Genomic DNA, 25080 nt, shown 5'->3' with positions numbered 1-25080 from the left:
AGTATTCCTAGTGTAGAAAGATGGTGTATGTTTCCTGGATTTTGGTTCAGTGGTGAATACCCGTGAAGTCGTACCCACATGCAGAATGTGTGCCAATTTATTGTCAGTGTGATTTTTTTCTGAGAATGATACAGAAGTTTGATTATCTGTGTCTTTTTATTTCTCCTAAATATGTTAGATAACTAGGTAAAACTATAACCATGACTGAGTGCAATTGCTTTGATTATTTTTTCTTCATTTTCAAAATCTGATTTAGTTTATGGTATAGATAGCAGACAGTGTACCAAATCAGATCAGAGAATGTAGATTATCTCTGTTTTTATTCAGTCTGTAAAGGACCTAAAGAAAAATTTGGAAAAGGAATTTTGGCTCCTGCAGAAGAAATAAAAATGTAAGGTTTGCTGATGACATTGCACTTCCATCAGAAACAGCAAAGGACTGTGGTCCTACAGAAGAATGCTGAAGTAGAGATGAGTGGGGTGAGTAACTAATGGAGGGGTACTGAATAATCTCGAGAAAAGAAATTTGTGGCCTGAGACAACTTGACTAAAAGAGACTTTATTGTAAGAGGGATGTAGTTTGAGGTCATTACTCGGAGATGATGAGGCTTCCACAGGATAGAGTGACGTGCAAGGCTGCATCAAACCAGTCTTAAGACTGAGGACCAAAACAACAGAAACTTACGAAACTGATGTGTTTGTAGTATTCACACCTATCAGCAGCTGACTTTTTTGGAATTGGAATTATTACATTCTTCTTGATGTCTGAGAGTATTTTGCCCATCTCGTGTATCTTCCACACCAGGTGGAATAGTTTTGCATGAAAATGCTATGAGAGGAAGCAGCTGTTTGGGTGCACTTTAATAACTTTTCTTATGTCTTGACCACACAGTGTATTATTTCCAAAATCACCTTATGTGTTTTGACATTGTCATTTTCAAGGGCAGTGCTATTACAATCATACAAAATTGTTCATTAAGGTAATTGGGTACATAAAAAAGAATCTACTCACCAAGTGGTGGCAGAACACACACATAAAAGGTTATAATTAGGCAAGCTTTCAGAGCCAGTGGCTCCTTCAGGCAGAAGGGTTGAAGGGGGTCGGAAGAGGGATGAAGGAAAATGATTGGAGAGGTCCAGGAAAAGAGATAGATTTCAGGGAAGTTACCCAGAACCATGGATCAGGGGAGACATACTGATCGGAATGAAAAGGTGACTTTCTCAAAATCTACCCCTTTTCCTAGACCTCTACAATCCATTTCCTTCAGCACTTCTGTCCCCTTCAACCCTTCTGCCTGAAGAGAGAGTCACTGGCTTCAAAAGCTTGCCTAATTATAATCTTCTATGTGTGTGTTCTGCCACCACTTTGTGAGTAGATTTTTTTTTAGTCAGATATCCAATTACCTTATTTTCTCAAAAATTGATTGTTTTCATTGTTATAAAATTTTTCATTAGAGACATTGTATCTTGTGATTGAGAATGTTAACAAAGTGTGTATCTAAATGGACAATTTTATATGATTGACATAGCAGTACCTTGGAAAATTACATAATGTCGAAAGAATTAAAGTGATTGTGGAAATAATAAAAAGTGTGGTCGGGACATAAGAAAGGTTGTTAAAGTGGAATAGTTTTGCTATGGCTGGTTCTCCCAAAGTTCTTAATAATTCTGAAGATAAGTCATCTACTCCAAGGGCCTTGGTTCTGCTTAGATCATTCAGTACATGGCTTGTGTGAATGAATGTGTGTGTTTACTTTTCTGATGAAGACTGTGGCCGAATGCTAATGTATAAGCGTCTTTTAGTTCAGCCTGTCTGTAGCTTAGTGTGTCATTTTTACAGTAAGTAGCAATTTATCTTTTCCTTATATTGTTGATATTCCAACCTGGAGTTCCCATTGTTTGATTTTGCGTAACGGCTTTTCTTCCATTCCACAACCCTCTGATGTTCTCCTTTGTTACTATTCTCTGTAGCATTGTTCTTATCAGTGTCTGCTCTTTCTCTACTTTCCTGCGTTTATGCACCACCTTCCAAAACACATACTCTTAAGAGCCACACTGTATCAACAATCTCATCCGCACACAACACATGGCTAAGTGGCAGTGCAGAATGTTGATGCAGCATCTGATACTGCAGATTATTCCCACTGATAATTATATTTATATTTACTCCTATTGATCCCACTTCCTTCCTCATCCTCACGTATTTTAGTATTTTTTTCCACACCTAACCATGCCACACAACTTGTGACTCTTGATCTAATTGATCCCCCTTCCACCTCACTACTTATTGTAACATACACATGCAATTGTACCTCACCTGTTCCTTTTGTCCCACATTTCTGTACGTTTTCAACACATTTGTGTGTATTTTTATGTGGTTTCACATGGTTTAATGCATTTGTACATATTTTTTCATATTTGAGCCGCATATTTTTCCTTTCCTGTTCATGTTTTTGCATGTCTTTATGTATTTTTTGTGTGTCTTTTCTGTTATCCATCTCCCCTCACAACCATCCAACACCTACTTTTGCCCTTTTCCACGTTATTCCCGTTTCCCCTTGCCATCCCTGCAACAGTGCACTCCTGCACCCTCTTTCTGCACCAGTTCAGAAAAGTATCGCTTTCCCTGCCTAAAATTCAGTCCCACATCCTGTTTAAGTGCTGCCTAACCATAAAAATTCCTTTCTCTGGATCCCCCCCTCCCCTCCTTTAACAAGAACCTTCACCTTTTCACATTCTGCCAGTCACGGGCCCTCACTGCAAAAACATATTTCCATGGCACAGGCATCCCATAACCACCTCTGCTCTCTCCATAAGATACTGCTACATACATCACATCTCTGAAATTGAATCCTTTGCTCTCCAGCACCTGGAGGAGCACTACAGACATCACCTCCATAAGTTACATAACCTGCTGACATCCTGCTGCTGCCTAGGGCACCACTATCCAACCCCTATCCTACCCACAGTATTCCTTCATGTCAGCCCCTCATGACACCCAAACCATGCCTAGCTGACCTTTTCAACTTGCCACATCCTCCAAAAAGTCTCTACCAACACTCCACCAAATATAGAGCTGAAACATTCCCGTTACACTGCTGTTAACCTTTCCACCGAAACCCTCAGTCCTGCAGAATTTTGTCTCATCCCAGGGCCTCATCTTTAGCTCTACATACAAATTTAACCATACGGAACTTGTCAAAGATCTACTCTACTTCTCCTGATCCCTGCAATAGAAACACTTCTTTGCCATCAAATCCCTTCAACCAAAGCCAACCTAATCCCAACATTAAATGCTGCCTCTCCCAGTTCATACCACCATCCAACTGTGATCATCCACTCCCACCTAACCACCTGCTGGTCATCTTCCAGGGATGCCTTACCTCTGACTTTGCCTCACCATCCTTTCCCAGGTTCCTTCCTCAGAACACCAACAGTTCAGCAGAAGAAAGGACAGACATACACAAGCTGAAAACAAATCCTGACCTAAGCACTGGGTTTTAACAAGAAATCCATTCGACCACAGCATAATAGCCTGGAACATTTTAGTAATTGTAGTCCTGACCTAATCATGCTACCTGCAGACAAAGATTCCACCACTGTTGTTAGGAATTGCAGTGACTACCTGCTGGAAGGCATCTGCCAATTATCTGACACCTCCACCTGTAAACTCTGCCTCAGTGATTCCATCCTTGAAGTACAACATAACCTCTGATCCCTGCTTACAGTCCTAGCCCCTTTCCAGAACCTCTTCCATGAATCTATTTCCCTACTCGTCCATATGACACCCCCCCCCCCCCTCCACACACACACACACACACACACACACACACACACACACACACACACACACACACACACACACACACCTACTACATGCTCTCAAAGATCCACAAATGCAACAGTCCTGGACAACCCATTGTGGCTGGTTATTGTAGCCCCACTGACAGAATTTTGGGCCTCCTTATCCAGCCAATTGCCCTTAATCTAGCATCCCATGTCAAAGATATCATTTGCTTCACTGACTCTCCACCATCCCCCGGCCCCTTTGCCTCCTGGATGCCTACGAGTCACTGTTGACATCTCTTCCATATAGACAGATGCCCTCATCCCCATGGTCTTATTACTATTGCACACTATCTTTCCCGGTGCCCTTTGGACTCTAAACCCACTACCTCATTCGCCTTACTAACATTATCTTAACTCACAACTACTTCTCCTTTGAAGGGAAGGTATACAAATAAATCTGTGGCACAGCCATTGGCACCTGCAAGGCACTCTTCTATGCCAACCTTCTTATGGGCTGTCTAGAGGAGACCTTTCTAGCCTCCCAAAATACCAAACCCCTAGTTTGGTTCAGGTTCACTGATGATATCTTCATAATCTGGACTCAGAGCCAAGACATCCTGTCTTTATTCTTTCACAATCCCAACACAGCCTCTCCCATCCACTTCACTCCTCAAACCAGTGCGCAACCTTCCTAGATGTTGACCACCACCTCTCTGATGGCTCTGTCCATATCTGTGTCCACATTAAACCAACAGTACCTGCATTTTTGACTGCTGTCATTCCTTCAACAACAAAAAATGTCTCCCATAGAGCCTGCCCACATGGGGACAGTGTATCTACAGAGACAAGAACTCCCTTGCCAAGTATGCTGAGTGTCTCACCAAGGCCTTCACAGACAGACACTGTCCCCCAGACACAATCTGCTAACAGATATCTCATGCCATTTCCCCTCTTGCCCCTACTACTCCCACCAACTCCAAGAACCAGTCAGAAATGAGTGTCCCCCTCGTTACCTAATACCACCCCAAACTGGAATAAGTAAACCACATCCTTCGCCAGGGCTTTGATTAGCTATAATGTCCTGAAATGATGGACATCCTGCCCATGATCTTTCCCTCCCCTCCTAAAGCTAGGTGCTCCATTGCCCACCCAATCTTCACAACACCCTAGTCCATACCTATCCCACTCCCAATCCAAACCCCATGCCACAGGGATCATTTCCCTGAGGAAGACCCAGGTGCAACAACTGCCCAATCCACCCACCCTATCACAGGCTTCTCCGACCCTATCAGAGGCTGGACCAACTGTGAAGGCACCTGTGTCATACATATACCAGCTCTTCTGCAATCATTACACAGCTTTTAATGTTGGTTTGACTACCAACCAGCTGTCCAGTGGGATGACTGGCCACCACCAGACTGTGGCCAAGTCAAAGTAGACCACCCTGTGCCACAACATGCAGCTGAACATAACATGCTTGATTTCAGTGGCTGCTTCGTAATGAAATCTGCTCCTGAAATCATTTGGCCTCAACCTATGGTAACATACTGTCGCCCCAGCCTCCACCCAACGGTTTCTGTCACCAGTGGCATATCACCTCTCCACCAGTCTCATCTCCCACCCTCTTTGTGTGCCGCCCTCTGCCAACGCACCCACCAATCTTTCCCCATCCCAACTTCTCTCCTTTTTGCCCCCCCCCCCCACCCCCACCCCCACCCCCACCTCCCATCCCCACCTTCTTGTCCCTCAGCCTCCCAACATTGCCCACTCCATCAGACAGCGCTCTTCTCTTCCCCATCCATACACTGCTGTCCCTTCCCCTTCCCTTCCCCATCCATACACTGCTGTCCCTTCCCCTTTCCCTTCCTCCCCTCCTCCAGATAGCTGCTTCCATTCTACATGACAGCTACACTCTGGTCCGAGCTGCAGGAGATGGCGGTCATGTATGCATGAGGTTTGCTGGCTTGTGCAAATGAATGAATGTGTGTGTTTAATTTTCTGACGAAGGCTGTGACTGAAAGCTGATGTGTAATAGTCTTTCAGTTGTGCCTGTCTGCAACTTAATGTCTCATCTTTTACTGTAAGTAGAAATCTATTTTTTCTGTATGTTATTAATATTCCAATGTGGAGTTTCCATTGCTTTAAATTCAGTATCTCTGTGTAATCTAAGTATTTCTTCCAGGCCTTGTCTTTTTTTGTATTACATCCTCTGCTACCTTAACTATTACATCTCTGAAGGTTATCCATTTGTCTTCCATGGCTATCCATTCTTCTTCCATTGTGTTCTTACCCCTGTTTTGGTGAATCATTGCCTACTGCCGTCTTTGTATTGCCCAACCACTACATGTTCCTTCAATTTATCCAAATTCGATCCCTTTTATTTCCATCTTTTTTACCACTTGTTCAGTTTTAATCTACAGTTCATAAACAGTCCACATCCACCCTTAAAAATGTCTTGAGGTTTAAAATCTGGTTTTAAAATCCCTGTTTTATGATTATAAAATAAATCTGAAACTGTCCATTGTCTCCAAGCCTTTTCCATGTATAAAACCCTCTTTGATGATTCTTAAACCTAATGTTATCAATGATCAAATCATGTTCCATCCAAAATTCCTCCATGTGGCTTCCTGTTTCATTCCTTTCCTGCACTCCATTTGCTACTGTTTCTCATTCTCTTCCTTTCCCTACTGTCAGATTTGAATTCATCTCATCACAGTTAAATTTTCTATCCCTTAACTATCTGAATTATTTCTTTTATTTCATCATGCATTCATTCAATTCCTTCATCATCTGTGAAGCTAGAAGACGTATAAACTTGTACTCTACTGTAGTGGGTTTGGCTTTGTATATATTTTGTCTATGATAATGTGTTCACTTTGCTATTCAAAGCAGCTTACCGACATTCTTTTTTTCTTATTCATTATTAGACCTGCACTTGCATTACCCCTGTTTAATTTTATATTTGTAACACTTTACTCACCTGACAGAAAGTCCTGTTCTTCCTGCCGCCACACTTCACTTGATCCCACTATATCTAACTTCAAACTATGTGTTTTCCTTTTTAAATTCTCTAACATACCTACTAGATTAAGGCATCTGATATTCCTTGCTTGACATGTAGAATTCTAGGTATGTGTTTTCTGATGACAACCCCCTCCTGATTAGCCCCTACTGGGAGATGGTGCCCTTGCAACTACTGAAAAGGCTGCTGCCCCTCTTACGAAACTGGAACTTAGCCTGCCCCTCTACAGATACCTTTCTGTACTGGTTATATCTATGGTATGGCTGTGCATATCGCTGAGGCAAGCAGGCCATCCCACTTTGGCAACATCTGTAATTCATGGGCAATAATAAGGGAATTCTTGTAAAACAGAATCTTTTCTCTAGTAACCAGCATGGATTTAAAAACATAGCCCTCTTGCTTCCATCACACATTTGACATATTGTTGGTTTTCACTTGAAACTTGTGGAACACCATCTGTGATGCTTGTCACAGTTCCAGGCAAAATGTCAAGAATAAGATGCAGAGCTATTGGATCACATCATATCACTTCTGCAAATTTTGTCTTTATCATTTGTGATGGCCATGAAAACCTAGGAAGCACACCATGAGATTATCCAAAAGATTCAGTCACAGTGAATATCCTGCTAGCATGTGATTTGGCTTGAAGAAATCATAATGGGTAGAGAACAGTATATTGTGCTGAATGATGTGTTTGTCAGAAAGATAAGCTTGTACGAGCACTAAGAAAACAATGTATACTCATCAAATTCTCCATGTGGAAGTATCATTGAGTAGATGGTAGGAGAGACAAAACTACTTCAGTAAACACTTTACTTGCTGAGTGTGTAGTGATTTGCCTTAAATGTGGCATATGCAACATAAAGTATAAAATGGTAGTAAGAATTCGGTAGTATTGAATAACTGCATTAATGATACACATTGGACTGAGTCAAATCATTTAACATCCTAGGGTAATGCTTTGAAGCATTATCAAATGAAACAAACAAAACTATCTCTTGAAGGACAAATCGGAATTTTCAGTATTTGAAGAATTCTGACCAACACTCTGCACATTGCCAGTTGATAGCTGAGTGCCAAGTACAGGGTGATTTAATTAAAAACTCTTGCTACCTGCCCCCCCCCCCCCCCTCCCCCCTTCCATGAAAAACAAGTGATTGTAAGACAATGCAACATGTGGAAACATTTTTAAGGACATAAGGAAGAGAAATAATGGAATAAATGTTGAAAGAAACACATTTTAGTTTCCACATGGGGGGGGGGGGGGGGGTAATATTTGCTTGTTGTGTTACCATGTGTAGGTTAAAGTTTTAAGATGTTGCTCAATGTGACAACCATATGCATCCGTGACAGCCTGAAACTGGAGATGAGATCCCATTTCATAATTGCTTACAGCACTTTTCAAACAATGGATCGTGGAATGTTCAGCTGCCATGACACAGCTTGTGCACCGCTTGAAGATCTCACATTGCGTCCAGAATAATTCTCAGTCATGGAAACAGTAACTTCTTCAATAATTTGTGGCGCAGTTGGCCATCGACCTGTCTCTGAAGCAATTCCCAAATCTCCAGTTATTTTGAATGTCCAAATCATATTCTTCAACTTCGGTGTGGATGAGGACCTCTCCGTATTCCTTTAATGTGTCGATATTTGTGAAGAGCAGCAGTAATATTGGTATTGTTATGATAAATTTACAAGTAAAGTGCTGCTTGCCTTGTCCAGTCCTGTGTTGACTGTCTGCAACAGTAATGCACTGTGTCGCTGTACCAATACCAGCACCTAACAGCAAGTTGTGACACAAACAGTACTAACAAAGCAAATCCTGCAATGCACAGTCTGAATGCCATCCCAATAAAGTTGGGTAACTATACACTAAATAGTTTTCCTTCTACACTGGGTAAAGTAGCGAAAGTTTTAATTGTATCTGCCCTGTATTGGATTGCGTCATCCTCTTATAGTTGCACTACCAGTTGTGATATCACTGGTGCTCAGCATATTGTGAAGAAAGGCAAGATGGTAGCAATCACATGAAATTTTAATGGATAAATACAAAAAAATTGCTTATACAGAGACATACAGCAAGTCACTTTCCACATGTAGCCCTGTGTGTAGATGGTACAGGAAAGAAATACTGAGTCGCGATAGGCACAGCAAAAAGATTCCCACAATTATAGCTTTTGGCCATTAAGGCCTTTGTTAGCAGTACACACACACACACACACACACACACACACACACACACACAAACGCAAACACAACTTGCACACACGTCTGCAGTCTCAGAGAGCTGAAACCACACTGCGAGCAGCAGCACCGGTGCATGATGGGAGTGGTGACTGCATGGGGGTAAGGAGGAGGCTGGGACAGGGATCGGGAGGGATAGTATTGTGGGAGTGGCAGACAGTGATGTGTTGCAGTTTAGACGGAGGGCAGGAGAGAAGGTGCGGAGGGGGGGGTGGGGTAAGTAGTGGAAAGGAGAGAAATAAAAACGGATAAAAGAAATTAAAAGACAGGGTGTGGCAGTGAAATGACAGTTGTGTAGTGCTGGAATGGGAACAGGGAGGGGGCTGGATGGGTGAGGACAGTGACTAATGAAGGTTGAGGCCAGGAGGGTTCGGGAACATAGGATGTATTGCAGGGAAAGTTCCCACATGCGCAATTCCGAAAAGCAGGTGTTCGTGGGAAGGATCCATATGGCATAGGCTGTGAAGCTGTCATTGAGACGAGGGATATCATGTTTGGCAGCGTCTTCAGCAACAGGGTGGTCCACTTATTTTTTGGCCACAGTTTGTCGGTGACCGTTCATGCGGACAGACAGCTTGTTGGTTGTCATGCCTACATAGAATGCAGCACACTGGTTACAGCTTAGCTTGTAAATCACATGACTGGTTTCACAGGTAGCCCTGCCTTTGATGGGATAGGTGATGTTAGTGACTGGGCCGGAGTAGGTGGTGGTAGGAGGATGTATGGGACAGGTCTTGCATCTAGGTCTATTACAGGGGTATGAACAATGAGGTAAGGGATTGGGAGCAGGGGTTGTGTGAGTGTGAACGAGTATATTGTTTAGGTTTGATGGACGGCGGAATACCATGGTAGGAGGGGTGGGAAGGATGGCGAGCAGGACATTTCTAATTTCAGGGCACGATGAGAGGTAATCGAAACCCTGGCGGAGAATGTAATTCAGTTGCTCCAGTCCCAGATGGTACTGAGTTACGAGGGAAATGCTCCTTTGTGGCTGGACTGTGGGACTTTGGGAGGTGGTGGGAGACTGGAAAGATAAGGCATGGGAGATTTGTTTTTGTACGCTGTTTGGAGGATAATTACGGTCAGTGAAGGCTTCAGTGAGACCCTTGGTATATTTTGAGAGGGACTGCTCGTCACTACAGATGCGTCGACCACAGGTGGCTAGGCTGTATGGAAGGGACTTCTTGGTATGGAATGGGTGGCAGCTGTTGAAGTGGAGGTATTGCTGGTGGTTAGTAGGTTTGATATGGAGAGGTACTGATGTAGCCATCTCTGAGGTGAAGGTCAACATCTAGGAAGGTGGCTTGTTGGGTTGAGTAGGACCAGGTGAAGCAAATGGGGGAGAAGTTGTTGAGGTTCTGGAGGAATGTGAATAAGGTGTCCTGACCTTCAATCCAGAGCAAAGATGACATCAATGAATCTGAACCAGGTGAGGGGTTTAGGATTCTGGATTTTCAGGAAGGATTCATCTAGATGGCCCATGAATAGATTAGCATAGGATGGTGCCATGTGGGTGCCCATAGCCATACCACGGATTTGTTTGTAGGTAATGCCTTCAAAGGAGAAGTAATTGTGGGTGAGGATATAGTTGGTCATGGAGACTAGGAAGGAGGTTGTTGGTTTGGAATCCATAGGGAGTCTGGAAAGGTAGTGTTCGATAGTGGTAAGGCCATGGGCATTAGTAATGTTAGTATACAGGAAGGTGGCATCAATAGTGACGAGCAGGGCACCATGTAGTAAAGGGACAGGAACTGTGGAGAGTTGGTCGAGGAAATGGATAGTATCTTTTATATAGGAGGATAGGTTCCGGGTAATAGGTTGAAGGTGTTGGCCTATGAGAGCAGAGGTTCTCTCAGTGGGGGCACAGTAACTGGCCACAATGGGATGTCCTGGGTGGTTGGGTTTATGAACTTCATGATGTTTGTAGAAGGTAGGAGTGCGGGGAGTGTTAGGGGTAAGTAGAGAGGTGGACTCTGGGGAGAGGTTCTGGGATGGGCCTAGGATTTGAGTAGTGACTGGAGATCCTGCTGGGTTACTGGAATGGGATCACTGTGGCATGGTTTGTAGGTGGAAGTATCTGACAGCTGACGGAGTCCTTCTGCCACGTAATCCTTGTGGTTACATTCCATCCTGGATTTTCCATTGTTTGAATAGGAAAGAAAGTTATAGCTAACCTTGCTGACATAATGATTGAGACTCAGAACTACTGTCCAAGAGCAACTGATTTAAAATCCCTGTTTGAATTTCCTGAGAGTAGGTTTTTTGCAGTTTCCATTTGTTAGTTCAGGGGAAAGACATGCTACTTCCTTCAGGAAGTCGACGATTGAATTTGTGCCCCATCGTTATGAAACAGATGCTTGTGTTCCATCTCTAATGACCACAACCTTATTTCATTTTGCTGCAGCTGTACTTCACAGTGATTGTGTTGCAATACTAACTGCCTTATAATTTTTTTACGAAGTTGTTTGTATTTTAGTATAATGGGACATTCTTTATGTCGTACATGATAGGTCATTTTTAGAATTCTCATTTAAAAAATTGAGCATGATAAATTGCTCAAACTAATTTCAGTATTGAGCTTCTTAACTACATAACACTTCACATCAGGTGAAAGAATAATAGGGCTGTTGCATGTACTGTAGAGTGGTGTTGGTGGCGGCAATGGCACGGAGGTAGTGTTGGTGGTGGCCGTGATGTATGACAAGGTTGAATTTATGAAGAGGGTGATGTAAGGTACTTCGTAAATAGAAGTGGTCTCAGTATTGACAGAATTACAAATATTAGAAGACAAGGAAACGAAGTGCGTAGAATATGAGCTCTTTCAGAAGAATTGCATGTGTCAGATATTTTCAGAGGATAAGAAAATGACAAGGGATGGAAGTAAAAAGAATGTTAACTATAGTTGGGGCAAAAGTACTAGTGGATGGAAGCAAAGCATAATTCTGTGTACATACTGAAACCAAAATGTTGTGCAGAGAGGATTTGATAGAAGAAAGATACAGACTTTGTCACATGTGTTAATGGAATCTGAATGAAAAAGAGAAGTATTGGCAAGGATATGAGTCATATAAAGAGAATATGTGAAGGAATGGGCACTTTCAGCGAGATGGTTTTTGTTGTGGAAGAGTAACCAAAGGTTACAAAATCTTCCTAAACAATGCCTTTAATGTAGTCAGGGCTGGGTTCGTACAGAGCAATTACAAGAAAACATATCTGGACCAAATTATTGGTAGTGTGGGCAGAGAAATATTTTTGAAATCAACTTAGTACTTTGTTTGTTAAAGTCAGTTGCAGTATTCAAAGTCTGCTAAGCCAGATACTATTTTATATTGTGTAGATACAGGGCTTGACAATGAAAATGACTCTGTGGGTGGCATTATCAGTGCTGCTGAGCAGAAGGTCCAAGAAACATAATTTGTGGGGAAACTATAGTTAATCCCATCAGTAGTAAGAAGAAGAAACTTTGATTATGGAGAAACATTATTGTTTAATTTAATTTTGTAGCACACAAATCTTCTAATACTTTGACTTTTCTCCTTCGTGTTTCTAGGTATTTTAGTTTTATAATTATAATACCTATATGCATTAGAGGAAGCAATAACAAAAATAATCTTTTTTAAATACAGGATCTACAGCAATTCATTATATTGTGATTTGGAACTGGTGTTTAATACAACTACTATACATACACACAGCAGTATTTTAAAAGTGCGTGCTGAAAAATTTTTCACAAAGCTGCGTGCCATTCCTTCTTTAACGTCTGTGCAGGATGGTTTGCAGTCAGTATATTTTGAGAAGAGATCTGTGGAATGCATAAAAAGCTTCATAAGGTACTGTATGGTAAATTTGCTGTCTCTCTCTCTCTCTCTCTCTCTCTCTCTCTCTCTCTCTCTCTCTCTCTCCCTCACTCCCTCACTCTCTCATGTTTTACTAAATAATTGTAGATTTTCTTTATACCAGTGCAAGAAATTCTCTCTCTCATTCAAAGTATTGTTCTTGTTGCAGGGATATTTATTCAAAATGCACAGTTACTGAGGAGGAGAAAGATGCAGTTCGGTGCTTAGAAGAAATAAGTGATCAGGTTCATGGTAACACCCAAACATTCAAAAGGAATAATAGTTTTGATACTGTTTTGAGCCCTGAATCTGACATTTTTCTAACACCAAATTGTTCCCCCTCTGAATTATATCCACAGAGTGGAAACCAAAAGCCCGTTGCCTCATTTGTTTTAGATGGAGGTTATCTGAAAACTGTTGAATCAAAACAAGATAAATCAATTATAAACCTTCACAAAACAAATCAATCATACTATTCTATTGTTCCAGTGGATGAAATTTTTGTTTGCCCAGATTCTGTACCAAAACAGCAATGTACAATTTTGGAAAAAGAACTTGAAGAACAAGATGAGCTACTGAAGTCTTTTCAGTCTATTAAGTCTAAAGAAAATAACAAAACTACTACCAGAAAATTAAAAAAACCAACTACTTTGCCATTCTTATCTAGTCATTTAACCAAAAAGCAAAAGCGTGGTTGTGATTCTAATAGTAGAGAGCAATTTTTAAAAAATAACAAACGTGTCATTGATACCAGACAAGATAAGATTCATCAGAATTGTCGGAAAACAGACTCGAAAACCAGTGTAAATGGAAAGGTGGATTGTGAGACAAATGGACCATCTTGTGAGCAGTGTGAGAATAAAGAGAGGATAATTAAGAAAGACGAAGAAAGAGAACAAGAAGAAACTGAAGTAAAAAAGAATTCCAAGGTGAATTTTAACCTCCACTTTTCTGATGAAAAGTTTATAAATACATTTGTTGATAATACAGTTGAAGATGATTTTATGTGCAGTCCCATTGAAGTTGTAGACAGTGTGCTAGAGTGCTGCAAGAGAAAGGAAACTACTGAAGACCTGCCTTACTTCTCATGCAGCCCTGAAATGGATGCAAGTGGTGGTGGCCCAGACTCCGGCCTTGACACAAGTTCTACGGGATGTTTACCTGCGGGCGGTTTCAGTAGTCCTCGAGAGCACACAGTGTCAGAGACCTCTGGAGTTGATCTCACAGAAGCAGCCATTGGAGAAGATATGCCTCATGATGGTGATGATGGTGGGTTAGTTGCTCGACCTGTAAAGTCGTCTGCATCGTCTTCTGTGTCCTCAGAAGCTGGTACATGGGACAGTACTTTCCCTCCTTCAAATAGTGACAATGGTCAGGAGCAGAATACCGGAGATAAGACTTACACAGACTCTGTAAAGACTTTACCAGCTAATAGAAAACAAGACAGTGAGTATTGGAATGACAAGAAAGACGTAGATGGGGAGGCAGTAATAAAGCATGAAAAGAGTGACCATGGTTTCAGCAGCCACGTTTCAGCTCCAGTTCAGGAAAAGCCCTGCATATCACAACAAACAAATAATGTTAGTAGTGACTTGCCAATTCCTGTTACATCAGTCACTAATATTTCATTACAAACAAAAAGTGAAGAAAATTTAGGAAACTCAAGTGAGCTTCCAAAAACTAAAATTTCAGATTCAGCTGTAGTGAATAAGAAGCAAAATGATATTTGTGATAAATATTCAGAAATGCATGATAGTGACGAAACAGAAAAACATGAGGATAGGGAAATAAAAGAAGATACCAACAAGATTGCCCCCGAAGATGAGGCTTCTGATACAGAGGGAAAGTTGAAGGATGAATTTGGAACTAATTATGTTGAAACAAAATTCATACCTGGTTTATACAGCTCTTATAATGAAAGATGCAATGACTGGTGGCTAGAGCCATCACCACACAGTTCATTGGGTTCACAGAATTATTTCATAGATGCTGCTAGTTTAGTAGATGATAGTGAAGTTAGTTTACCTCCCTTTCAGATGAGTAAATCGGATCAAATTGTGAAAGATACCAAAGAGAATGAACTACCTGTAATGGATACAGTAACAGCAACACCTCATACTTCACCTGTAAGTGAACGTAGCAAACTCTCTAGTATTACTGCACCTGAAATGGACATTGTTAGCAGTACAGCTCCTCCTGTCTCACAAGTTTTAAGTGCTGTCAAAATAGAACAACAAAATTTATTGGAGTCAGATCTGAACGTAGTTAATACGGATGAGGAGGTTGTTTACGTACCAAATGAACATCTGAAAGGTGCTCCTGAACTAGCCCAGCCTAAGTATACACATTTAAAACCCAGTGCTATGAGACTTGATGGGCAAGATAGTTATGCTGAGTTTGAGAAGGAATTGAAGTTGTCAGAATCCTTTGCACCACAGATCGCTTTACAAAAACTGCACAGAGAAGGAATGAGGAGAAGATGGGATTCTTGTTCAGAGGAAATGTTAGGTGGCAGTTCTAGGCAGTTCGACACAGTTGATGCCTTGGCAGAGGTTTGCAAGAGTGATTTGAATATTATACACACAGTTTCAGTAGAGGATAGTAAGGAAAAAGACGATGAACTGGGGCATGCAATTTCTTCTTCTTTGCAGAAAGTCGTTAAATTGGAGAGGGAGTCTCAAACCAAAGATTCATCTTGTGAGAACTCATTTTCAAATGTTGAACCTGCAACTGAAGCAGCAGTAGATTTGGAGTCTGAATTTGACAGACAGAAACAGTTTAGTTATATTTCTTGGGAAGGAGATAGCTTTAAACAAGAAACTTACCATGCAACAAATGAAAAAAATGATGAGTCTGTGTATAATGCAAATTTACATGAAAACCCTGATGCAAAGCATGAGGGTAATGGTACTGGCACTGAGCAAGTAGATGGTGGTAATGTAACTGTGGCCACGGATGACAAAAGTAATACTTCAACAGAAGGAGAACCACGACCAAGTTTGATAAGAAGAAATACATTTGAACTTGATACAGATGATGAACATCTGGCTATTTTGCGCCAGGAATATGAGCGAAGACAAGGAAATCTGGTATTTCAAAGTCACATACCTCAATTCTCTGGCCACATTACAGGAAATGAAGGCTTTCGTGATGCTCAGAGCTTAATCATGGTTGGCTCAGATTTAACAGCAGAAGGGATTATGACAGAATATATGCATGGCTCTCATGTTTCAGCTCCTAGCTCCTTGTTACTTGATTCATCTAAGTTAATTGCAAATATTGACCACACTTTGAATGTCACAGTTCCTGCTGCTTTATCTGACACTATTGTAGGGACTGTTGCAAATCCTTCTACCCGTATTCACACAGGAGAAGTGAAGGAATTAAATGAGATGAGGGAGTATACACTTACAGATGGATTAAAAATAGAACCATACTCAGAAGTGCCTGTTATTGAGTTAGGTGTTTCTGAGGATGCGATGTCTCTTTACACAAATGAGTGTAAAAAGTATTGTGAGTCAATGCCATCTCAGAAGCAGGAATTTTTGAATTCAAATGGGTTGACTACTGATTTGGCTGCATTATCTCAGACTGATAAAGACACACAAAAATATGCTGCTATTAATTATGATAGCAATTCAAAACCTGTTGTTTCTGGTGCATTAACATTCAGTGATATTGTTGAGGAAAAGAAACCATGGGATAGCCCAAAGAAACAGAAACGCACAGAGTCAACCCCTATTATTTCTGGAGGTGTTTCAACAGTAGATTTTTCTGTGAAACCGAGAAAGATAAATGACAGCCCAGTCTTATCCCGTAGAAGAAATGAATTGGCTCCTATTCTTTCTGGTGCTGCCCCAGCATTACCAGAGACAAAAGTAGATACGATTGATGCCCAGGCTCCCAAAAACGTATCTGCAAAGTCAGCCTGGGTAGTGGATATGAGTGACTGTGCAGTAACTGTTGCAAAAAAGCCACCTTTAGACTCCAGAAGGCGTCGTAAGAGTGATATTGCCATGGCACCTTCAAAAAATCTAACTGATTGTGTAGGACAAGATCAAAGTGTTGAAAACAAAGAAGCAACTAATGGTTATGTTGTTGAATTAAAAGAATCAGCATCACAAGGACATGGTCTAAATTTGAAGAGTAGTGAAGTGCTTCCGAAAGAAAACAAAATTCAGAAAAGTGCGTCTGCATCATCAGTGAAGAGTTGTGGTTTAGGATATTTTGTTGACTTGTCTGAACCAAAGACTGGAAAGTCTGAGAGGAAGGTACCCAATAATACAGAAGCAAAAGTTCGTTCCTTAAAATCAAATGCTCAGGAGGGCAAGTCGTGTGGATATTTTGTTGGCTTAGGAAAGGAAGAACTGAGTCAAAAGAAAGGAATTAATAGCATTGTAAAACAGCATTCTGCAGATGAAATTAAAGATGTTTCAAGTGAGAAAAAAAATCTTATGTTCTCAATGTTCATTGACATTAGTGCTCCAAAACAAGAAACTCATCCAGACATGAATGGAACAGATGAAAAAGATGAAAAAGAGCTCTCCCCTTCTTCTCCAAAGAGAAAAATTGTACAGTCTGTAAAAACTGAGGGTCCTTCAAAATCAGGAAAACAAAACCGAATTGCTGGAACAACTTTTGATGTAGCTGATGAAAAGCAACACTCTTCAAAAGGAACGTACATGTATATAGATGCCAGCATTCCTTCATCTGTAACAGAGCATGCTGCTTCAGCCATTGACAGAACAGTAAAAGAAATGCCTGAGAAAAAACAGGCAGTATTTATGTTCATAGAATCTGATTCCCCTGTCACAAGACGCAAGACATTGCCCTCTGGTCTGAGGCCAACCTTCAATCGTCATTCTTGGAACCCAGAAACTGAAGAAAGGGCTGTTTCTCGGAAACAACATAAGCGTGCACACAGTCTATCTGTAGACAGGAGCTCTCTCTCAACCAGCAGTGAAGAAAAATCCTCTAGTGCCTCTTCATTATCAAAAAGTCGATTCCAAAGCAGCAGCCAGTCTCTTAGTGAAGATGGCCATATTGTTAAGCAAATGTCCTCATCTTGTCATGGCCGTCTGATGTCAAAGACTTATGAGAAATACGTGAAGCGTTCATTGAGTTCTGAAGGGAATTCTGAAAGTGAAATTAATACAATAGCAGAAGAAAAAAATTACAGTGAGAAAGTGCAACAGAAAAGCTCAGAAGCATTGTTTATAGCACTTGAAGAGACAGATATGAAGGACTCTGGCTCACCAGTAGCTACAGACAGGTCAGATCAAAACAAGGGATCATCAGTTGTTGATAATAAAGTTTTCAGACAGCATCGTTTGGCAAAGGGAGAGAGTGAACACACTGTTCTGGAGAAAAATGTTTCCAGTAGCTCACATGGCTCTGATGTTGAATGCTCTTCTGGAAGTGGTGGCAAGAGATTACCAAAAAAATTGCTGGATCAGGAATGTCATTTACAAACAGGGAAGGAGCAGGAGCTTACTTCGGAGTCATCTAACAGAACTTCCACTGTGGAGGTCACGAAAGATGCGAATGCTGCAGAAGTCGAATTTCGGGAGTCTGAAGCAAAATCGGCCGTTAGTGGAAGCTTTGTGAAACTCTCAGATCTGGACAGAGAGCCAGAAACAAAACCAGATTCATGCAGTGTAGATCCTCTGCCTTCATTTAGTAGTACTGGCAGAATGACACGCAGCATTCCAGAAACATCTTGGATTGAGAATAAGCTATTGATGACTCGCTCTATTGGTAGCGGGGCGACAAGCAAATCCTTAGGTAGACTTTTTCCACATCTTCATTCGACAGCTGCTTCCAGTTCTTCACCCAAGACTGGGCACAGCAAGTCTCCTTCTTCCGGACAGCTTGAAGGCGAAGATAATGAAACACAAGTGTCTGAAACATCTGACCTGAGCAGTATGCAGAGCAGTATGGGTCCTTCAGGATTAGGTAAGAATGTATGGATTTGTAACTCTTCTAGTTTTCATTCTAATGAGATGCCAAAGAGAACTGTTAGCTTTAAGAGAGATAATAGTATCACAGAGAAGGAAGATGGCATGCATAAAAGCACTAATAATTTAAGGAGTAGAAGTAACAACTCACCAAATAGTAGAGGTTGTGAATCGTCGAACGGCGCACAGTGAAGACGGAGAACTTGGCTAGCTTTCAAACAGAAGCTTATTGATACGCCTTTTAGCAACTCAGCACCTCTACTGTTTGGTGAGTTGTTACCTTTATTCCTTCAATTATTTACATTCTGCCAGGACTTTCTAATACCTATTTATAAAGCAGAGGGTCACATCAATGTGAATCGTTACTTTTTGTGCTATTTAGGGTACTGTTGGAGTGTCGTGTTTTGATTCAATATGTGATGACAATAATGTTTTTGAGCCTTCAGTTTAAAATTTAACATTGACAGTAATTTAGTTTACAGGGTATGGGGAAGACTATCATTTCATGCATATTACATTTCTCATTAGGGACTATTTGAGCCAAAACATATAACTGAATTGCTTCATATGCAATTAAGAATGTGAACTACTTCTTTCATAAGTAATGACTTGATTCCTGTACAATTGTAAGTTAGTTAGTTATTGAGCAAGAACAGTGCTTATTAGCTAGTGTAGAATCTGTGCAACATAAAAAATGTCAGGGGTAGTGGAGGTGGAATGTGTACAGCTTTTAAGATAAGTGACAACAGGTCCTAGAAATAAACATAGTGATCTCTTGGCTATTTTAAAAGTATCTTGCATAATTCAGCTGATGGCTCATAATGATACTGACTTTTGAAATATCTTTCATTCCTACATCCCCCTGCAATTCCTACAGGAAATTTTGTTTCTAGCAGTGTAATGTTCTGCATTTACTTCAGAGGCAGCCTACGTTGTCTTATTGTTTGTGGCAAGACTGGGAAAAAAATTTTTACTTAATAAGAGTACAGACTGGGGTGGAACCAACAATGGAGCTTTGAAAAGACTGTATTGGACCAGTAATAGTTACGAAAGGGGCGATGTAAAAGTCACTCAGAACTGTGAAGCACGAGAGATGCAGATTGAGTAAGCAATAGTGGATTGTAGCAACCAAGTCCCCAGTTCTTCTCTCCAGAAAGTTCAGTGCCATAATCACAGTTGCTTCAGACATTATGTCCAGTTATTATTATTATTATTATTATTATTATTATTATTATTATAAGGTGTACAACTTTGCTTCCACCGCTTTTTCCCCAACATTTGAGGCTTTAATGAAACAAATTGGTTACATGTGTATCATTCAAAGTATTTTCCATTGCTGGCCAATACTTTCTCCCACCTTTCGGGCAGTGTACGAATCCCACATCAAAAAAATTGTTCACCTTTTGAAGCAATCCACGAATCAATCCAATTTGTGACTTCTTCATGAGGTCAGAAGTGTTGGTCAGCCAGGTCATGCGCAATTGATCTAAACAGGTGATAGTCAGAGGGAGCAATGTCTGGAGAAAATGCGGATGGGGTAGGACTTCTCATTTTAACGTTTCCAAGTATGATTTGACCTCTTTTGCAATATGGGGTTGAGCATTGTCGTGCTGCAAAATCACTTTATCATGCCTCTCGCTGTATTGAGGCCGTTTGTCTATTAATGCTCTGCTCAAACACATTAATTGTATTCGATAACGAGCACCTGTGATTGTTTCACTTGGTTTTAACCCCTAATAGTACACGACGCCGATCTGGTCCCACCAAATGCAGAGCATGATATTGGAGCCGTGAATATTCGGTTTGGCTGTCGACGTGGAAGCATGGCTGGGATATCCCCATGATTTTTGCGTTTAGCATTATCATAATGAACCCATTTTTTGTCTCCGGTCACAATGCGATATAAAAGTCCCTTCTGTTTTTGCCTCTGAATCATGCCCATAGCCTTGAGACATTTTGAAATGGCTTGCTGTGTCACTCCCACTAATCATGCCAATTCTTCTTGAGTTTGACGCGATTCTTCACTTAGCAATGTCTCCAATTCTGCATCTTTGAAAACATTCTCTCTTCCACCACTATGCTGGTCTAAGAGGTTAAAATCGCAGTTCTTGAAGCGTTGAAATAACTCATGACATGTTCTTTCACTAATAGCGTCCTTACCATACGTACTTGAAAGCATTCGACGAGACTCAGCCGCTGTTTTCTCCATTTTGAAACAAAACAGTAACACCTCCTGCAAATTACGAGAATTAGGCTCATTAACTGACATTTTCAATCAAGAACAACTTTATGATGCAGCCACAAATCAATTAATGTTTGAGTGAGGTAATGTTAACCGAGGTCCAAGCTGACTGCCTGACGTCTGCGATCTGTTTCTTTTGTCCTCTGCGTACCATAGACGCCACCTATCGGCAAATGGTGGAAGCAATGTTGTACACTTTGTATTATTATTATTATTATTATTATTATTATTATTAGTATTATTATTAAGACTAGCACCAATAGAACACCACATAAATGCTGAGACTATATCAGTTTTATTTCCTTTAAAGGATTGTTGTTGTTGTTGTTGTTGTCTTCTTCAGTCCAGAGACTGGTTTGATGCAGCTTTCCATGCTACTCTATCCTGTACAAGCTTCATCTACCAGTAGCTAGTGCAACCTACATCCTTCTGAATCTGTTTAGTGTATTTATCTCTTGGCCTCCCTCTAAGATTTTTACCCTCCATGCTGCCCTCCAGTACTAAGTTGGTGATCCCTTGATGCCTCAGAATATGTCCTACCAAGCGATCCCTTCTTCTAGTCAAGTTGTGCCACAAATTTCTCGTGTCCCCAATTCTGTTCACTACCTCCTTATTAGTTATGTGATATATCCATCTAATCTTCAGCATTCTTCTGTAGCACCACATTTCGAAAGCTTCTGTTCTCTTATTGTCTAAACTGTTTATCGTCCATCGTCCACGTTTCACTTTCATACATGGCTACACTCCATACAAATACTTTCAGAAACGACTTCCTGACACTTAAATCTATACTCGATGTTAACAAATTTTTCTTCTTCAGAAACGATTTCCTTGCCATTGCCAGTCTACATTTTATATCCTCTCTACTTCGACCATCGTCAGTTATTTTGCTCCCCAAATAGCAAAACTCCTTTACTACTTTAAGTGTCCCATTTCCTAATCTAATTCCCTCGGCATCACCCGACTTAATTCGACTACATTCCATTATCCTCATTTTGCTTTTGTTGATGTTCATCTTATATCCTCCATTCCGTTCAGCTGCTCTTCCAGGTCCTTTGCTGTCTCTGACAGAATTACGATGTCATTGGCGAACCTCAAAGTTTTTATTTCTTCTCCATGGATTTTAATTCCTAATCTGAATTTCTCTTTTGTTTCTTTTACTGCTTGCTCAACATACAGATTGAATAACATTGTCTCACTCCATTCCCAACCACTGCTTCCCTTTCATGCCCCTCAACTCTTATAACTGCCATCTGGTTTCTGTACAAATTGTAAATAACCTCTCGCTCCCTGTATTTTACCCCTGCCACCTTCAGAATTTGAAAGAGAGTATTCCAGTCATTGTGAAAAGCTTTTTCTAAGTCTACAAATGCTAGAAATGTAGGTTTTCCTTTCCTTAATCTATTTTCTAAGAAAAGTCATAGGAACAGTATGGCCTCATGTGTTCCATCATTTCTACAGAATCCAAACCAATCTTCCCCAAGGTCTGCTTCTACCAGTTTTTCCAGGATGGTATCATCCTTATTCTGTGTGTTGCAGCTATGTATTTAATAGAGCTGTGCTCTTAGCTGTTAAAGAATATGCAAATTACTTAGGACAAGGTACAGTTATTTCCCAAAAACAATTGCAGGGAAAATAAAAACATGAAGCTAGAACAAAACAGAAATGAAATTAAAAAAGTCATACAAGGTTTAACACATGTGCAATATATAACAAACAGTAACAATGTGTTCATAAAGAGTTTATGCATGTGTCAAAAAAATTCATGTCATGCATGTTTTATCAAGAAATATATCTTTATTTTTAAATAATTTAAACCTCACATAGACCTTTGATGTTATTCAGTAATGATTTAAATATTTTAATACTGTACTCCTTTTTTGCACCAGAGTTAGATTTTTGAAATCACAATAGAGGTCAGCCTTCCTTCCTCATAATATGATCATGGTTCATTTCATTGGTTTCATAGTGCAGAGGTTTGTCAACCATGAAGCTCATAATGGAATAGATATATTGGGAAATTGTAGTAATTATCCTAAGTTTCTTAAAGAGATTAAGATGATGTTCTCAAAGGAACTCTGCACATAATTCAGACAACGCTTTTCTGCCAAAATGAAATTTTCTTTGATGTGAGTGAATTCCACCAGGAGATAATTCCATAGTACAGAACATAGTGGAAGAACGCGAAGTAAGTGAACTTGGCGACACTGATGTTTCCAATACTAGAGATTGTCTGAATAGCAGTAGCAGCCTAGGACAATTTTTTTATGATATGGAGAACATGAGGTTCCAGGCTAACCCTGCTACCTATGTTGAAACCTAGGAATCTGGCGCATTGTACTCCGTAATTTGCTGGCTGTCAGGTGCAATAGTTTACCTTCTGTGGGAATTTGTAATCAGAGCTGAACTGGATATAATTAATTCTTCTCAGACTTATTGACATTGATTTTACTTTGAACCAGGTTAGGAGTTTTGGAAGTAATTTGTTGGCATCAGTCTCTAGAGCGGTGGACTGTTCGATGCTTATCACAGTGCTAGTATGATCAGCAAGCATAGTGGACTTGTATATTTTGTATGACAAAGATAAGTCAGTTCTATACATGGGAAACAGCAGTGGACCAAGTACAGCTGCCCCTGTCAGACTCTACCCCTCACAAGTTTTGTTGATCGCCTCAAAAAGTACATTGTGCTTCTTGTCTTGGAAGTAGGATTTTAACCAGTTTCCCATTGCCCCTCTGATGCCATAGTGGCATGCTTTGCGAAGAAGTATTTTGTGATCCACACAGTCGAAAGCCTTAGAAAGAACACAAAATATCCCAAGTGGTTTCATTTATTTACGTAGGGATTTCTTGAAAGAAAATACAGCTTCAACTGTGGAAATACCTTTTTGGAAACCGAACTGTCTTTCACTGATGATGTCAAAGTTTTCAATGTGCCTTACAGTTCTGGAATGCAATACTTTCTCAAGGACATTCGTGAATGTGGTCAGTAGACAGAGGGTATGATACTTTGTGTCTCGTCTAGTTTTTCATTTGTATTATAAATGTGGTTTAGGTTTAAGTTTTTGGAGGAAATAACTTCACTGAAAGATGGCATGTGCTATAAAGAGCTTACCATATTTCCAACCAACTTTAGCTTACTGTGAAGTTAGTATCGCCATTGGTTAGCTTACTGTTTAAGTTTAGTGCCTTTTTCTGCAGGATTGGACTGGATACCAGAACATATACTATCTTTTCTCACTTAAACAGATAAATAATGCTTCACCCAGTGCTTCATTTCGTGCTTTCTTTATTGTACCGTAATTCTGAAAATAGTCTTTAGTCGTCATTTTGTAGCACAAGTGTTCCATTTCATTTTGGTTTTTCTTCCCATCTGTCTCAATTGATGCACCTACAACACATTCTGCAGCTATCTTTTTCAACAGTTTTCTTTGTCTATCCTCTTTAGTGCTTCCAACTTTTTGTCTATCAAAACAACCATTTTCTTTCTAAGTCTAACCATTTCACTCACACACACTCAAAACAGGGGAATGAGAGAACAATACCGGTACTCTGTAAGGACTAAATCCACACTGACCATAATAATGGTTGATGGGTTGATGGAAGTTACCTTTGGTGCCAACGTAACAACTCTATGTATACCATACTGGATCAACTGTATACCACACATTTTTGTGTTCAAGGAAGGTGAAACAAAACACTGAATCCAGATAAATCAGAAATCTGGATTAATGAGGGCCAAAAAATGTGGTTCTTGTGTGCTATGATATCTCTCTTACATTTAAACAGGTGCAGTGAAAATGAATCAAGCTGGTTTAAAAGTGAGCCAAGATTCCATTAAGGTGCCCTGCATACTGCTACAGTTAACAAGGTAGAATTATTTACAGACAGTTTATTGGCATATACTTCAAAACATCGCTCTAGACAAATATCATATATGTCAATTGAATCCCACTTGACACAGTTCTTAACAACAATAACAATCCATACTC

At 40.4% G+C, this 25080-nt stretch overlaps 1 protein-coding gene across 1 annotated transcript in view; it reads left to right on the top strand.

Moving 5' to 3' along the window:
* The window catches only part of LOC126260725 (uncharacterized), a 185130-nt gene that overhangs the window by 53855 nt on the left and 106195 nt on the right, over positions 1-25080 (top strand). Inside the window, exons 3-4 of the mRNA XM_049958063.1 lie at positions 12681-12884; positions 13060-18845. Of these exons, the coding sequence (XP_049814020.1) occupies positions 12681-12884; positions 13060-18845 (5990 nt within the window). The remainder of the gene's footprint in view (positions 1-12680; positions 12885-13059; positions 18846-25080) is intronic.

Source organism: Schistocerca nitens, chromosome 5 (genome assembly GCF_023898315.1).
Source record: "Schistocerca nitens isolate TAMUIC-IGC-003100 chromosome 5, iqSchNite1.1, whole genome shotgun sequence".
NCBI lineage: Eukaryota > Metazoa > Arthropoda > Insecta > Orthoptera > Acrididae > Schistocerca > Schistocerca nitens.
The sequence above is the reverse complement of the archived record's forward strand: the minus strand, read 5'-3'. Positions and strand labels throughout refer to the sequence as shown.